Raw genomic sequence first — 17,157 nt, 5'->3', positions numbered from 1 at the left:
GCAAGTTATGATGGCATTCAATGTTTTTCAGTCGCATTAAATTATTATATTTACATTTTCAACTGTCTTTGTCTGTGATAACATTACAAATCAATTTTGAACCCTAAAACCGAATAACATCAAAAAATATGAGTGACAAAAAATGGGCGTGTCTTATAGCAAAACCGAAAAACGGTATTGGCTGCACGGCGCGCGTAGTAATACATTGCATGTGCTAAATAAAAAAAGTAGTGGGTTTGAAATGTTTTCTTTTCGCACACAAAATGAATGAAAATTAAAATGAGCATGTAAAGGTTACCATTTAAAATAAAATTTATAGAAAAATATCTTAATATGCAATTTAAATATTTTATATAAACGGCTCGTCTGCTGATGAATAGATTTCTTATAATGATCGTCTGCTGATCACTTCATTTTTTATTTCGATCGAATGCAGCCACCATGAACGACGATATATCAGATGCGGTAAAATATGGCGATTTTGAAGTATTTAGTGGGGATAATTATGAAGCCCTCCTGCCAGAATTAAAATTAGAAGGTTTTGATTCTGATTTTGACAATTTTCTATACGAAATGGTCGTTTCGGACTTCGATATAACATTAACCCAACAGGCATTTGCCGATTTGAAAAAATCCGATGATTCCAGGTTACCAGCCCCAGAAACGCCAACAAGTACTCGTTTTGCCAAGCTTTCCGACGACGAAATTAAAGGATTTCAGGAACTCACACAATCAAAGGCTACAAAACAAAGCACCAAATGGGGTTTAAAGATTCTTACAGGTACGCTTCTTTTTTTTTTAAAAAGTGAATATTAGTAAGCAGCAATTAAACGCAAACAAAAACAGCCCATATTATGCAGTTACAGTTTTTTCTCAAATAACTGTCAAAACATGGATATCATTGTGCGTTTTCTATTACAGATTGGCATATTGAAACGTTTGGAGTCCCTCTAGATCTGGCTGAGATTCGCGAGGAGGATCTGGCGAAAAAACTCAGTCGCTTTTACTGTGAAGCAAAACCCCAAAACCCGAAAAAGGAGCATACCTCCGAATATCATAAAAATACCATGAAAGCAATCAGAGCCGCCATAAACAGGCATTTATCCGACATCGGTCGAAATATAGACATTGTAAACGATAAAGCATTCAAAACTGCAAATAAAAGTTTGACCGGTCTCATGAAGCATAGAATGGTCACTGGAACTTCTCGCCCTACAACTCATAAGGAGATCATTCACAAATCAGATTTACAGAAAATTTCTGCTTACCTGGAGAGTGCATATTCTTCTCCAGTCAATCTGCGACTTGCAATGTGGTACATCATCGCGATACATTTTGTGTCTCGTGGTCTTGAATTCCATCATCAGCTTCGGGTAGATTCCTTCGATTTCAAAGTTGACGAAGAAGGCTCCATATATGCTTGTTTGAAGCATGAAACAAAACAAAAAAACTATCAAGGTGGCATTCACAAACTTGAAGCACTGAACGACAAAAGAATGTATGAAACTGGAAACGAAACTTGTCCTGTGAAGATGTTGAAGTTCTTCTTGTCTAAAACGGACCCAAATGCGTCTCATCTTTTCAATAAATGCGTTAAAGATGCCATTTCTTACCCGAAAGATTGCAACATATGGTACACAGCCGATCCCATGAAAAAGCGATCGTATGTTAATTTCCTTCCGGATATTTGCAAGGCCGCCGGGTGCAAACGTTACACAGCTCACTGTCTAAGAGCGACAGCAATTCAGGCCATGAACGACGCTGGATTTGAAGCAAGACACATCATGTACTTCTCCGGGCATCGCAACGAAGCTTCCATACGTAGCTATAATCGTGAACTGTCTTCTACCCAAAAAAAAAGTGCGAGTGCAACTTTATCTACAATAACCACCGCAAGTGTCAAAATAAATGATCCATCTGAAGATTCATGTGTAATTTCCGGCCAACAATCACAGAATCTTCAAATCGTTCCCTATAATTCTGAAAATTCCAACTTACCTGTCGAAAATGAACTTAATTGTTCCACCATGTCCGACTCGAGAATTAAATCTGGAGTTTTGAATAACTCCCGCTTTGAGAACTGTTCCATTACCATCAAGTACAATCTCGACTGAGGTGTAGATCGACCGCCTTACCGCGCAGGAGGAAAGTGCCTTCCGCTATCACGAAATAAACACTCTAGTTATTTACTATTTTGCAACTACACACATTTTTTTTAAAAATCAAATGATATTTGATTTGATATTTTGTTGTATCGACTTAATAAATTTGCAAATTTGACTCTTCAATACATGTCTGTGAGTTTTCATGTACAACACACGTGTGATGCAAGTGTCAAATGACGTATTCCTGGGGCGCCAGTGGGGTTTGCATAATTATACGAATTAAAACAACGGTAAAAATGTTATAATTATTAGATCTTTAATCGTGCAGATTAGAAATAATATAAATATAAGTAATAAGGAATCATTCTTTGAATATTATGAGGTGATAATTTCGGTCGGAGCGTGGTCAAATCTATCATAAAGCCCTTCGGGCTTTATTTGATTTGACCACGCCCCGACCGAAATTATCACCTCATAATACTCAAAGAACGATTCCTTATTCCTTATTTAATACAACTCTTTCTTTGTATACGTGTTAATGTTAGTTGAAGAGCCCTACCTAGTATTCTGAAGAAGAAGAAGATACATTCACATTTAATAATTACGTTAAAAATATAAAACAAGACAAGGAGTTTACGAACGGCTTTCCCCTTTATTTCAAAATTAAATTTGTTGACGGTTTATAATGATGAAATTATGGTGTACAGATTCAGAATATTCTATATTTTGTAAAAATACAGTATTTTAAAATTATTTTACATCAAACTGATCATGATGATTGCTTCTAGCTATCTATATATCATTATTGCCGATCATTCCTTTAAAAGGAATACTTGTTTAGTCTTCAAACTGTTGAGAAAAGATAATACATTTATACATTTAGGTGCATGAATTACAAGAATATTAATATTTTATATTCGTTAATCATAAATGAAATATATGTTTGTTTTGATTTTAATAAAAAAAAACTAAACCAGCAAACAAATGAATACACAGAAAGACTTGTGGCATTCAGTTAACTAAAATCTGGTCAATTGCAGAGCTATATCACTAAGTCAATTTATTGATCATTTTTAAGTTTGGACTCCATCACACGATTAATATTTATCCTGTGGAAGTATTTTTGATTGTCAGATGTATATGATTAAAAAGATGTGACTGCTGCCATCTTACTGATATCTGATCCTATTGGTTCCCTTACCAAAACATGGCGTGAACATTTGAGAGGTAAAATGATGATCTTGAGTTTATCAGCAGATTTTATTTTTTATTTTGCCGTCCTCAAAAATTAAAACTAGTCACCATATTAATAGAATTCATCGTCTGTTAAAGTATATTCCATGTTTAGGAAAATTTAGACTTAACACGGAATCACAAAGTTTACAATTTAATTAATTATTAATTGTTGCATTTGTTACATGCTAGTTTACTATGCTAAATAAATCAGGATATTTTTTTCTTAATTCATTAGATATTCTTTAGATTTCTGCTTAGTTCATCTATCAATATCAGAATATAATTCCTTCGGGAATATAAAGAAGAGTCCTTTCTCTTATGAACATGAAATGAAACACATAATACATGTATATGCAATTTTCATTCAAAATGTACAAATTAATCCGAAGATTAAAGGAAGATTTCATATTTTTGAAGTTTAATAAACATTTTTGAAGTTTCGTCTTACATTCTAAAGCTTGATTGATTTTCTTTTTTAATAAAAGGGAAGAAAATGAAAATTACTAATGTAATCGCGCTTATATCAAGATTCCGAGAAATTGAAAACTATATAGTCAGCAAATATAAAGAATAATTGAGCTTGAAGGAAGAAAGCTTTAAAAAAAATCTGTAAATTGATGCTCAGTATTTGCCACTCTTAAATGTACCTGATACTATGAACGGTAAGTATATTTTCTTCAATGAAATCTGACTATTAGTTTTAAAAATCTATTTAATCTAACTTTAGATCAAGATGTAGTTAATGAAAGTAAATGATTTCTGAAATTAAGACACAATTCTTTCATTGATGCCTCATAAGGGTAACAGATGTGTTGGGGCCGAATTTTTGGAATAACACAATGACAGGTCATGTTTGAAACTGTTTATTTCATTGAATTTAAAACACGGGAACAAACGGAGGATTTTTAAAGATTTTTGACGAATGAAATTTACCTAAAACGCATACAGTCTATCTAAAACCGGTATATAGAATGTCCTCGATCTGTTCGAATTCTTTAAAGGGACTTGGACACGGTTTTAGATCAAAGTTTTATTTTTCATCTTTTATGCATAAAATGCTTTACTTGTGCATTTTGAATGGTTGACCAAAATTTGAATACTAGAAGTCAAGCTATCAGAATATTCAGGGGTAATAATTTTTTGTTTTGTAAACACAGCTCGGATCTTACTTGTATATATATATCATTTTTTTTTTTACAAATAATGTAAAGTATGGAAATGCCATTTCCTTGACAATTTGACTCGTGAGAAACAACGTAAACTGATTAGATGCATTCCTAAATATTAGAGCTCGCAAACAAAAACAAACCATTTTTAACTTTAAAATTGAAAAATAAATTGTATTTCTTTTTAGCTCAAATGTGTTGAAGTCCCGTTAATGTGATAATGAATTGAACATAGGTATCTGTATTACTATCATATTTCAATTTGAAGTTAAGAAAATGTTTTTCTACATCATTTCTTTATAGTCTAAAATGTAGGAAAATTATGTATAATATTAAGCATGAAGTCCCAGTGGATCAAGTAATAAAACGGCACCCTGAAATCATTGACTAGATCTTGACCTTTATTGACAAAACATGGTGTATTGATTTAATAAATAAGATAAACAGAAATGAATTGCTAAACAAAATAGATTTTATTAATTACAAACAAAAAGTTTTGTAAAATGATTTTTTAAAATAAATCTGTTCGGTTTTTGTAATTGTACGCAGGATATAATTTTTCGCTGATTTATCCTTAACAGGTCCGCACGAAAGTAATATATATATATATATATATATATATATATATATATATATATATATATATATATATATATATATATATATATATATATATATATATATATATATATATATATATATATATTAGTTCCAAACATCGTATATTATATAGTATACAACATCGTCCCTCAACGACAGCGTTTCGGAAGCTTATAAATGGAGAGAGAAGAAAAACTCATTCTAACCACTCTAGGGGTTATGGCTACTGTCGAGAATCTTATGGTTGTACTGGCAGCCACTCGAAATAAAAGTCTCCGAGACAACACACATTACAATCTTGTAATCTCGTTATCAGTCTGTGATTTCATATTTGGGGTCATCCTCATTATGTATGGAACAGTGCTGATGCCGAACAATGACTCAAACGATGGAAACCTTCATTTATCGTGCACTATATTGAATATTGTCAGTGGTGCAACCTATCAAATGTCAATATTGCAGACGATATTCATCAGTTTAAATCGGTACCTAGTGATTACTGAAAATAGGTTAAATCATCTTTTATGGAACGGTAAAAGGAAGTACATTGTGTTCAGTGTCACGTGGGTTGTCTCTATTGTTTTGTACGTGCTTGTTTATTATTTCTTAATGCACGGATGTGATTTGAACTATCTATTACGAAAAACCAAATACGCAGTTGTGTTTGGGTCATTCCAAACCCTAGTTCTAAGTATTGCTTTTTTCTTTTACCTTCTTACTTTATGGAAGATATATAAATTGCACAACATGACGATTATTGGTGTAAACTCGAACTCAAATAATCGAGTGAGAAAAAGAATGGTAAAATCAATGAAGGTTGTGACCTTGATACTCATCACCTTCATGATTTCTATCGTACCCTCTATCGTTATTGGGTTCAAGGGGGTCTCCTCGCGGTTAGAGATGTTTTTGATTATCTGCTTTTCTGCCTCAAACTCAGCTGTCAACCCATTTATTTACTGTACACAGATCACGAAACTTAACAAAGAGATGAAAGCAATGTTCAGAATACATTCATGAACAATTTGTTTCCAGACACAATGGGTGCATTTGTACCAACATATTTCAAGATTGTTAAACATATACAATATTTGTCAATCTTATCAATATATTAAAAAACAGTAAGAAAGTATTACAAAGTTTTGTCATGAGAAATGTACTGGCTAGTATATTCAAATGCAACAAAGTTTATGCCATATAAAGAAATATATTTTAGAAACTGATAAGTCAAATATTTTAGCTATTACAGTATGAAAATAATTTCATATGAAGAAATATATTTTAGAAACTGATTAGTCAAATATTTTAGCTATTACAGTATGAAAATAATTTCAACACGAACCAATTATCTTACAGTTATAGGGTTTTGTCTAATTATTACAGTAGAATTAATTTTCTTTCCTAAAAATAAAACATTTAAATAAGAAAAAGATTGTTTTGTATGAATTTTGTAATTTTCCTTCGGAATTTTGATCTAGAACACTGTTCGTTAATGGTACATTTAATGCTAACGAATACACTGGGGCTCACTGAACAGCAAAATTCATATGATTTGTGTAGAACTGTGATAAACAGCTTTACAAAAATTAAACTCATAAAAACAGTTATGGCTGGGCGGGCGGAGGAGGGGGGGGGGGGGATTAAGATTGACGAACGTGTAAATAGTCTAGGCAAGTGATAGTAGGATTTGTAACGTCCTTAAAAAAAATGTTTTATATAATATTTTACACTTATAATATATGTGAAAATGTTCATATACAGCTCAATTTCATCTCGAAAAGCAATTAAATGAGTAAAATTCACTTAATATTGATAAATTTGCTAAAATATCGATATGGTATGTATCATTTTCTGAAAAAATGACCAAGATGCGAATATCACGATGTTGAAAAGTCGGATACTTAACAAAACTAATTTATCAAGCAGAAAAAAAAAACAAATAGTCAAAACTATTGTTTAACAACCATTGTTCAGTGTGGAGCGAAAATCGTGAGGTTGACAAGTCAAATAATTATGCATAAAAAAATTGGCCTAAATCCATTAATCAAGCAGAGGTTACAAACAGCTGAAACTTTTGTTCTCCAATTATTGTTCACTTATTAAGCTTTCATTTTAAACACGATATATTAACGTTGACCCGATTATAAAAATACCGAAACAACCATCGTTCCACTTGAAAATGTTAAAAAAAACCAGTATGGTAGCGATTTATATTCTTGCTATATGCATGGAATTTATAAAACAATGATGGATATACTTCTATAAAATCTATGTTTTTTTTATTTATAAAGAATTAAACACTGTACAAAGTAATCATTTCATGAAATTTACTTCCGCTCCTCGTGTGATTGTTGAGTTAGTTGTCAGACTAATTGTTCAACTCGCACTGTAGACAAGAAATATCCCTTTTAGTCGGTATTATGAGGTCAGTGGTGTTATTACAAATTCATTTTTCGTGAAAGCTGTGAAAATGCCTCCTGTTAAGCACACACGTGTGGCGAGAAAGCAAAGATAAACCCCACTAAATCGAAAGAAGCTATAAATCACAAGATATCATTCTTCTGTAAAACCCTTAATCTTTAATTTTTTAGCATTAACTCTGCATCTATCGTTAAATAATCAGCCTTTTACAAACATATGTAAACTAATTTTGAGAAGAAGACGAGTTGTAGAAATATTTTCATGAAAGAATGAATTACATACAACAGCGGATACCTTAAAATAAATCATGTGTTACTTTACCAGTATTGGTTCATTGATATATATATATATATATATATATATATATATATATATATATATATAAAGCACAGAGAAATTCACCTTTTTGGAGCTCGACCTCCGCCCCGGCCGGGGCTTGAAATCACGACCTCTGGAACCCATTCTCCTAGCAGTGAGCGGCCACCGCGCTAACCACTGGGCCATCTAGGCAAGACAAAAATCTTGCTTTCGATGACGAAGGGAAACTAGCGCACTGGTCGCTCACTACACGGTCGTTTGAGATACAGGTGGAATGCAGTTAAACGACAATTTGAGAGGATCGGGACTATACACATTGCATAGATATATACATATAATAAGCACAAACATTGCAATAACTCTCAAATTGACATATATATATATATACACACACACATGTATATATATATATATATATATATATATATATATATATATATATATATATATATATATATATATATATATATATATAATCAGAAATATTATGTTTTGTTAAAGTAAAAAAATATCTTGTGTGTAAACACTTCCTTCTCGTTGACACGGTGTCTGAAATACTTCCTTACCACTTCTTCTTCGAGGACTGAGCAACGCTGTCTCTATCAGATAATATTACTAAGGCTCTGTGGAAAACTTATGCATAGTTAAGTGGTGACACCATCGAAAGGATTTCAGTATTCTCCAAAAGTACCAAATTTTAAAAGTTAATGTTCGATCTTTCGTTAATGAAATAATGTTAGAGATACAAAAGATGTTTGGAAAGATTAAGTGATTATATTGCTATTGCTATACTTTTCATTATGACATGACGATTTAAAGGGTCATTTATTATTGAGATAAATGAAGTGTCTGTTATTTATAAATAACTGATCAAATATCTTGAGGAGAAGCCGAAATCATCAATTTTACCTTTGTAAACTCGTGTGAATGTTATTAATTTACTAGATGTAAAGGTATATTTGGATATTGAAGTAAAATGAATGAAAAATCCGTTTCTATCCTAATGATAAAATCAAACATCCACCTTTTGGGACAAGTTGGTTTAATAAAATATTATTGATGTCGGGTTTGTATTTGAAATAATCTTGTCAACAACAAATAACGGTTTTCAACTCGAAATTAGGGTCTAGATTTAACATTTGATTCCAGAGTGTCTTGTTGATGCTAGAACCATTATGACGTCATTATTGATTTGACGAATCGTTTCTCTCACTTTCCGGCCTTCAAAGAATTATGGAGAAATGAAAATTGTGGTTACTAGAATGGAACACAATGTTAATACAATTAATTAAAGCTATTATTATGAAGCATCATCGAAAAAATTCAAATCTGGAATTTCATTCACCTGTACGCAACTTTTATTTTTTAGATACTGTCCTTAAAAGAGATTATGGTTATAAAATGGATCAATTTTGTTATTTATTATTTCACCTAAACTGAGAGATTGAATTCACTAAGCGTTTCTCTAATAGTCGTGTGTAAAGATACATCATGTATATGATAAATGAAACTGTCATTAGTCCTATTATACCAAACATGAGAGTGTTGTTCTTTTTAGGTTCTGTTTTCTTTGTTTCATAAACCGGGTAAGTAAAATTCTTAGTAGTGTCTGTCGAAACATTAGAAATATCTGGAATAAAACAACAATAAATGTGTTATTACGTTATATCAAGATAATTTTTCCTGTTAATATACCCGCGTCTGTAACTTTAAGATTGCTATTGTTTCACATTTTTATTACCACGATCTTTTTATTATTCTATAACATAAGTTTAAGGTAATCATAATAATCATACACGAATATAAGCAGCACACGTAATCCCTCAAATGAAACAAATCTCAATCTCCCTTAATAAAAAAACTAATTAAAAATAATAATGACGATTATATCATACAAACTGTCCCTTTCCACCTTAAGATCTAATCTTCAGACATTGTTTATTACATATTTTACACAAATATAGACAAATTCTTTAATGACCTATCATTGAACAAAACCAAATGTACACAAACGGGCACACTACAGACAAATAATTACTGATTCAAACAGAAACTTATTTTAAGGTGGCTCTACACACCACTTTTTGATGACGCAGTACGCAAAAAAGTAAATCTAAAGCATGCTATTCTGGTACTGGCTGATTTAAACTGAGGCGAATTGTATGGGAACCGCTCTTTTGAAAAACTTGTTAAATGAATAGATTTAATTTGATAATTGGAAAATTCATTACTTACAAGTAATGTGGTATGTGACACCTGCACGTTGTGTGGTATTATTTATCGAAATAAACAATAAAATCAAGTATAATTTTTAAAGAGTTTCTTTACCATAATTGATATGTTGCACCGTAGCGCAGTGGGTTAGTGGGTTCGCTACGAACCATTAGATCATGAGTTCGATTCTCGCTGAGAACAATATTTTTTTTTACTTTCCAAAAATTTCAAAACGTATTTTTTGATTTAATACCGTGAAAGAAAATTCAAAACCGGTGAAAATATTTCAATTATAATTTACTTTAATGCACATTAATATCGACACCTAACGGGCATGAGAAGGTTGCTTTGAATTTCTCTCAGGTTGGGATACATAAATCCTATTAGCCTAGTCAATGTTCCCCTTTATTTATTTGACTTAGTTTTGCATTAAAGCGAATATATTCACTTATACAGGGCAACGTCTATAATGAAATATTTATGTATTTATCATTCCAACATTATATTCAGGAAATTTTCCTCAACTCAAAAACGAAAAGTCCCCAAGGTGTTTGGGCCATGGAATAATAACCTTTACCTGAGGAACTTTCATACCAAATAAAATTTAAAATATTTTTTGTGTTTATTTGCAATGGTTTTCATTCAATTTTTTAAGTCACATTTCTTAAAATACATTTTCTTATAACATCAAGCAACTTTTTCAGATGATTTGTCAACAGAGTAAGAAAATATGAAAAATTATGTTTTGGGAAAATACTAAAAAAAATTGCAATAATAACATTTTTGAATGTTAAGAAGTGTAATAATTTTTTTTATGTGTCCGAAGGAAATATCCATCATATGACAAACAAATTTTTCTCAATTTGATAATAGCTGTCTTTCAAAAAAATATTTTACAAAAACACGAAAAAACATTAAAAAATTCTTTAAAAATACCTATAGTATCCCTATTATCATTTTAATATTTGATAAGTATATGTTTTGTTGTCTTCTGTTGAGATTTGGAATAAACTGTGGGTGTATAGAGCCACCTTAAATTACCTTTATCACTTCTGACGTTATGTATCTCAGTTTGCCCTTTTGTAGCGGTCTTGTCGTTCGTGTGTAAGGCAGAATGAACCTTATATTCTGTAACAAAAAACCTAGTAAGTAAATGCAGGAAATTGTATTGTATGCTCTTTACTAAAATTATTTATATATGATATGATAAAGTAACGAAAAAAAAATAATATAAAATGGACTTCAATGATAATTGATGCTAATCATAGATAAATGATAAAGTATCTTACTTGTTGTAGGCTGTGTACAACCGTTGACATAATCACAGTTTAGGACATCACAGTCACACTTAGACTGACAGTCCTGTCCATACGTAGGGTATCGACACTTGGTGTCACAGTTCCTCCCAAAGAATCCATATTCACATACTTAATAAATGATTTTTTAAATCTAATGAATATATTATTATTTTTCAATTGCTCTCAATAATACATCAATCAAATTATACACAACTTTCCATCAATAATTACAGGTATCTGATTAGAATATACATACCTATACATTTCCTATGTGAATGATCCCACTTGTACCCATGACAACACCCTGATCCATTTATTCTACAAAAATATCGAATAATACAATGTGTCATGTGTATAAATGTTACTAAACGTTACTAAAACATTCAAAGAGTATCGATATCACCTACCCATTGCAGATAAGCATAGAAACTTTCACCGCCAACTGAAGGAGTGTAAAAAAAGTAATAAACAAAGTCACCATATTTTTGAACTTACTCTTATTTGTGATAGAAATGAAATGATCTCTTAAAAGTATTAACATTATGTAAATGGACGGGTTTTCCTCAATAAACGCGTTCGATATCCTTGTTCCTTGTAATGCAATGTGTACATGGTTTTACTGCAGACAAAAACAATCCAATCGAAAATAAATGCAATGGTGCTTAATCTGACTAGTACATGCAATAAACACGTATTTCCTTTCCGTTAAAGGTATTCCTGTAACAGATATACCGGAAGATACTTAATACATTTTTTAAAAAATGAATTTTAATGTACTAAGTAAAGCACTCACATGTATAAACAAGCTATAGATAACCATTTGAGTAATATAAAAGTGAAATAAAATGTGTCAACATATTATTTAAATATGAAGTTGGGAAAATTTGCAAAGCATTGATTGAAATCTGCTCACATCTTAAGAGGACTCGATGGTTGTGGCCATTTTTAGTCTGTATTTATCTCACTAAGATGAGAAGTTTGGTAGAAATATATGGTTAAACATTTAAAGCTGAAATATTCAGATTATTGACCTAAATATGATATATGTAAATAAAAATTACATGACTAATTATATTGTGAATTTTTTTGAATTTCTACTTGACTTAAATGTAATTATACATGTAAACATTTGTCCTAAGAGAAAAAATTATGTTTTTCATGCAAAGACTAATTTTACATAATGTTCATATTCCATTTTTTCAGAACGATAGAAACAACTAGTATGTAACTCTTATTCTTAAAAGGGAAGAGAAATCATTCTTAGAATAGATTAAATATTACTTGCAAACTAATATAAAGATTGTAATGATGACATCAAATCTGTGTGTGTGTGTGTGTGTGTGTGTGTGTGTGTGTGTGTGTGTGTGAGAGAGAGATAGAAAGAGAGAGAGAGAGAGAGAGAGAGAGAGAGAGAGAATTTAGAAGATAAATTAAAACTGTACTATGTGTTTGATTAAAAACTTGAGCAGAAAATTATTTCTTTCCGTCTTCAAAAGTCTGCTCATATAATGATCTAAAAATTATATCCATACATTATCCATTACTTTTTTTTCTCTGACTAAAGCATTTGTGAAAGTGAATGAAATAAAGGAAGTTTATGTACCATATTAGGGATTAATACTTCCTGTACTTAAGAGGAAAGTGTGGTAAATGATATCCTTTGAATGATTTTTTCAATCATTGTCCCCTTTTGACTATAGTATGTGTTCTATCTTTTTTCGATTAAAAACGGTATCTAATATATATTATCTACCTGTATACTGGCTATGAAGACGATAGCAAGTTTATTGTTTCCCAAGACAGAAACTATTTTACGAGGCGAAGCCGAGGGAAAAGTTGCTGTCGAGGGGGACAATAAACTTGATATCGCAAATAGGTATTTTATTATACCAAAGAAAACTTTGTTTGTTGTTTTTGATGATAAACAAATTAGAGTTATCGGATTTTGAATTTAATGTAGCGATAAGAATACGTCACAGGTGTTCCGAGTTTAAAAAGGAGGGAAATCGAATGCTGCTGGTGTATGGTTTTGATGACTATTCACCATGGGCAGATCACAAGGAAACTATTTCACGGTTAGATAGAATAGCGTGTTAAATTTTTGTTGTAATGTTACATAGGAAATATTCACAGAGGTATTATAATATATAATATTAACAAATAACAAAAGATTACAACATGTGCATATTTTATATCTTTTTGTTCTTAGATTAAATAGCTTATTCAAAAATCCTTTTAGGCTATACATGTGTATACATGTACATTCGACAGCCAAATTGTATAAATTGTATAAAACCACGCATTAGATAACTTAAGAAAATATGTGTGCGTAGCACTCCATTCACTTTGAAATAAAATAATTGTTTGAAATACAAACCACTTCTTCTATGACGACTAATGAGATAACAGTACTATCAATACATAATTAAAAAACTATAAGAAAAAACTAAAGATTATTAAGGACCAAATGCTATTGATATATTGTTGTAAATGTTTAGTTTTTTTTTATAAATACAACCATTTTCTGTATTCAGTGTATAGAAAATCAAGTCACATTCATCATTTATGTGGTCCAGTTCTGCAAAATTAAGATGCTGAGGAACTTCTTCATTCTTGGATTTATATCGTCCCGGCCATTAAAGCCATTGATGTGGCCTAAAATGTGCCGTACTGTTGCACGTGCTGTACGGTGTCTATCAGAACGGTGAGTTACCCTAATGTAGCGGTCATGTTGACGTGACGTTCCATGTCGTTCTGGCCTTCATGGTGAGTCTTCAACACTTCCGATTGCACTGAACTTCCGGTCAAGCCTTAGAATGATTTAGTGATGTCTGTGAAAAAATCTAGCAATCTCTGATGAAAATTAGGAATTAGGAAAAGCTGATTTATTGTTAAGGACTTAATTTTTAAAGAATAAAAGTAAATAAAGCAAACATTTGGAAAGGAAACAAACAAATTGTGAACCGCACTCTGCTTGGACCACGCTAATTGATCTTGAAGGTTCTTCAGACATGCTCTGTTTTTTCTTAATTGTTTTTATGTTTTTTACAATCAGTTAAAGATAGGAATCGATCGAATCGAGTCCTTTGGAAAAACACATCCGACAAACATATCGAACACGCATTCCAAGCTTTCAACAAAAACGGTCATGGTTGAGTAATTACTTACTCGACTACAATTTTTTCACATGAATAGTAGAGCATTTTAAGCAGCAGTCGGTAGTGTTAGCAACTAATGTTAAATGTTAAAGTTTTGTGAAATAATAAAAAATAAAAGTGGGGCATTAACAATTTTGACCAGTATACTTTTATGTTGTTTCATTAAAGGCACTTTGCATGAAAATGTCACTAGGAATATATTTTTCCATGAAATCAAATGCGATATATCAGAGTAGATTTTTACGCTGTGAAAATTTATTTCTCAAACTCTTCGATTCCGTTAGTTACATGCTTTTTTGAAATTCGTTTAATAATTTCAAAATTTAATCGCAAATTCTGTAGTAATAGAATTATGTGAGAAACTATTTTGTATGTTGGCAGTAGCACTATAAATAAGACATAATCACTCTCGTGCTCCTTCTGACTAATTTAAAAAGTGTAGAATCGTCTAATGTGAGGTGAACTTCCAAACTTATGATTCAAAAAGATCTTCGGAAATATTTGACTTGTATTGTTTCACAGTAATTACTGCGCAGGTAACTGTTGGTTTTGAAAAATACTGCTCTGCATCAATTTGGTATGGCCCAGCCTTCACTCCCTCTTATCAACAACGAGTTTGCAGTGTAGCTTATTTTACTTTAATAATTCACATATGTATTGCTAATAGAAACTTAAATTGTACAGTTTTACTCAGAATACTGTATTATAAAATAATCATCATCGGAAATTCACGACCAGTCTCGTATTCAATTATACGCAATAAGTAAGCGTATTCGAGAATGGCCTCTGGTTTCCAACACTGATTTATAAGAAAGTGATTTCCCAATTAGAGCATATTTTCATCACACACTAGAATGGAAAATGTGGTGTTTAAGTTTCATAGCGGATGCAAAAGAAGCATTTTTATGATATCAGCATAAACTTGTGTGCAATATTACGCGTTTGAAATCTGTAGATATTGACGTTACATTTGTATATTTCATTTATTAAATATTTATTTTTTTAAATCAACATGTTATATTTGCATGTAAAAAAACTGCGGTTACAATGACGCTACTTTGACGTCGTTTTCTGAGCATTGTGACGTCAATAGATAAGGGCCCTTTTCTCATGACGGTAGTCATTTTATTGAACACAAACATTCTACTGAAACGGGCACACTACATACAAATATTTATTGATTCAAGCAAAAACTTATTACAAATTACCTTTAATACTGAAGACGTCATATATCTTAATTTGTTCTTTTGTAACGGTCTTGTCGTTCGTGTGTAAGGTAGAATGAACCTTATAATCTGTTAAAAAAGCCTCGTGTTTAAATACAGAGAAATTTCATTTTACGCTTTTTACTCAAAATATTGATCTATCTTATCGATGATATAATAGACTTCATATAACATGGACAAAACGTAAATTATGCTAATCATAGATAAATTATAATGTATCTTACTTGTTGTAGGCTTTGTACAACCGTTGACATAGTCACAGTTTGGGACATCACAGTCACACACAGACTGACAGTTCTTACCATACCATGGATATCGACACTTGATATCACAGTTTATCCCAATGAATCCATTATCACATGCTAAATAAATGATTTCTAAAATCTAATGATTGTGTTATTATATAACAATTGCTCTTAATATACATCAAACTGAATCTAGTTATACACAACTTTCTATCAATAATTATAGTTATCTGATTAGAATATATATACATACGTATACATTTACTATGTGAAAAATCCCACTTGTACCCATTACAACACTTTGTTCCATATATTCTGCAAAAAATATCAAATAATACATAATTATGTATAAATGTTTGCGTTACTACGATTCTCAAACCGTCATTGAAAAAGAACTAATATTACTTACCCTTCACATATTTGCATAGATATCTTTACCGACAACTGGAGGAGTATCAAAAGAGTAATAAACAAAGTCATCATATTTTGAACTTTCTCTTATATGTGATAGACATGAAATGATCTCTTTAAAGTATTACATGTAATGGAATGTTTTCCGCACTCAGCGTGTCAATATCCTTGTTCCTTGTAATGCAATGCCTTATGGGTTTACTGCAGACATAAACAATCCATGTGTACAATCGAAAATAAATGCAATGGTGCTTTATCTGACTAGTGCATTCAACATGCATTTCCTTTCTGTTAAAGTCACTTTTGTGACAGATACACCGGAAGAAACGTTATACATTTTTAAAACATTGAATATTAACGTACTAGGTAAAGTACTCGCATGTATAAAAAGGCTATAGATACTCATTTGAGTAGTATAAAAGTAAAATAAAATGTGTCAAGGTATTATTTAAATTTTTAGTTTAGAATTTTTGCCAAGCATTGATTGAAATCTGCTCCCATCTTACGAGGGCTCGATGGTTGTGGCCATCATGGGCTGTTTTATCTAATAAAGATGAGAACTTCTGAAGAAGTTTATATAATTAAACATTTAAAGCTGAAATATTCGGATTTTTCTATAATAAATAATAGCTTATAGCCAAAAAATATCATATATGTAATTGAAAATTACATAACTAATTATATGTGAAATTTTTAACAGATAACTGATAATTGAGAAGATAATTTAAAACTGAAAACACATATGTAGGATGTGTTTGA

At 31.2% G+C, this 17,157-nt stretch overlaps 2 protein-coding genes across 2 annotated transcripts; both read right to left on the bottom strand.

Annotated features, from left to right (window-relative positions):
- Positions 1–8,775: 8,775 nt before the first annotated feature.
- LOC128162877 (uncharacterized) lies at positions 8,776–12,151 on the bottom strand. Its single transcript, XM_052826294.1, has 5 exons — positions 11,766–12,151; positions 11,615–11,676; positions 11,350–11,487; positions 11,102–11,188; positions 8,776–9,476 (listed from the first exon to the last, which is right to left on the bottom strand). The coding sequence occupies exons 1-5, from the start codon at positions 11,897–11,899 to the stop codon at positions 9,274–9,276; spliced, it is 624 nt and encodes a 207-aa protein (XP_052682254.1). The 5' UTR covers positions 11,900–12,151; the 3' UTR covers positions 8,776–9,273.
- An 897-nt stretch (positions 12,152–13,048) lies between these two features.
- LOC128162884 (scavenger receptor class F member 2-like) lies at positions 13,049–16,538 on the bottom strand. Its single transcript, XM_052826300.1, has 5 exons — positions 16,397–16,538; positions 16,241–16,302; positions 15,967–16,104; positions 15,725–15,811; positions 13,049–14,168 (listed from the first exon to the last, which is right to left on the bottom strand). The coding sequence occupies exons 1-5, from the start codon at positions 16,468–16,470 to the stop codon at positions 14,068–14,070; spliced, it is 462 nt and encodes a 153-aa protein (XP_052682260.1). The 5' UTR covers positions 16,471–16,538; the 3' UTR covers positions 13,049–14,067.
- Between the last annotated feature and the right edge of the window lie 619 nt (positions 16,539–17,157).

The sequence above is a fragment of the Crassostrea angulata genome, chromosome 9, assembly GCF_025612915.1.
Source record: "Crassostrea angulata isolate pt1a10 chromosome 9, ASM2561291v2, whole genome shotgun sequence".
In the NCBI taxonomy this organism is placed as follows: Eukaryota; Metazoa; Mollusca; class Bivalvia; order Ostreida; family Ostreidae; genus Magallana; species Magallana angulata.
This window is presented reverse-complemented; position numbering and strand designations above follow the sequence as displayed.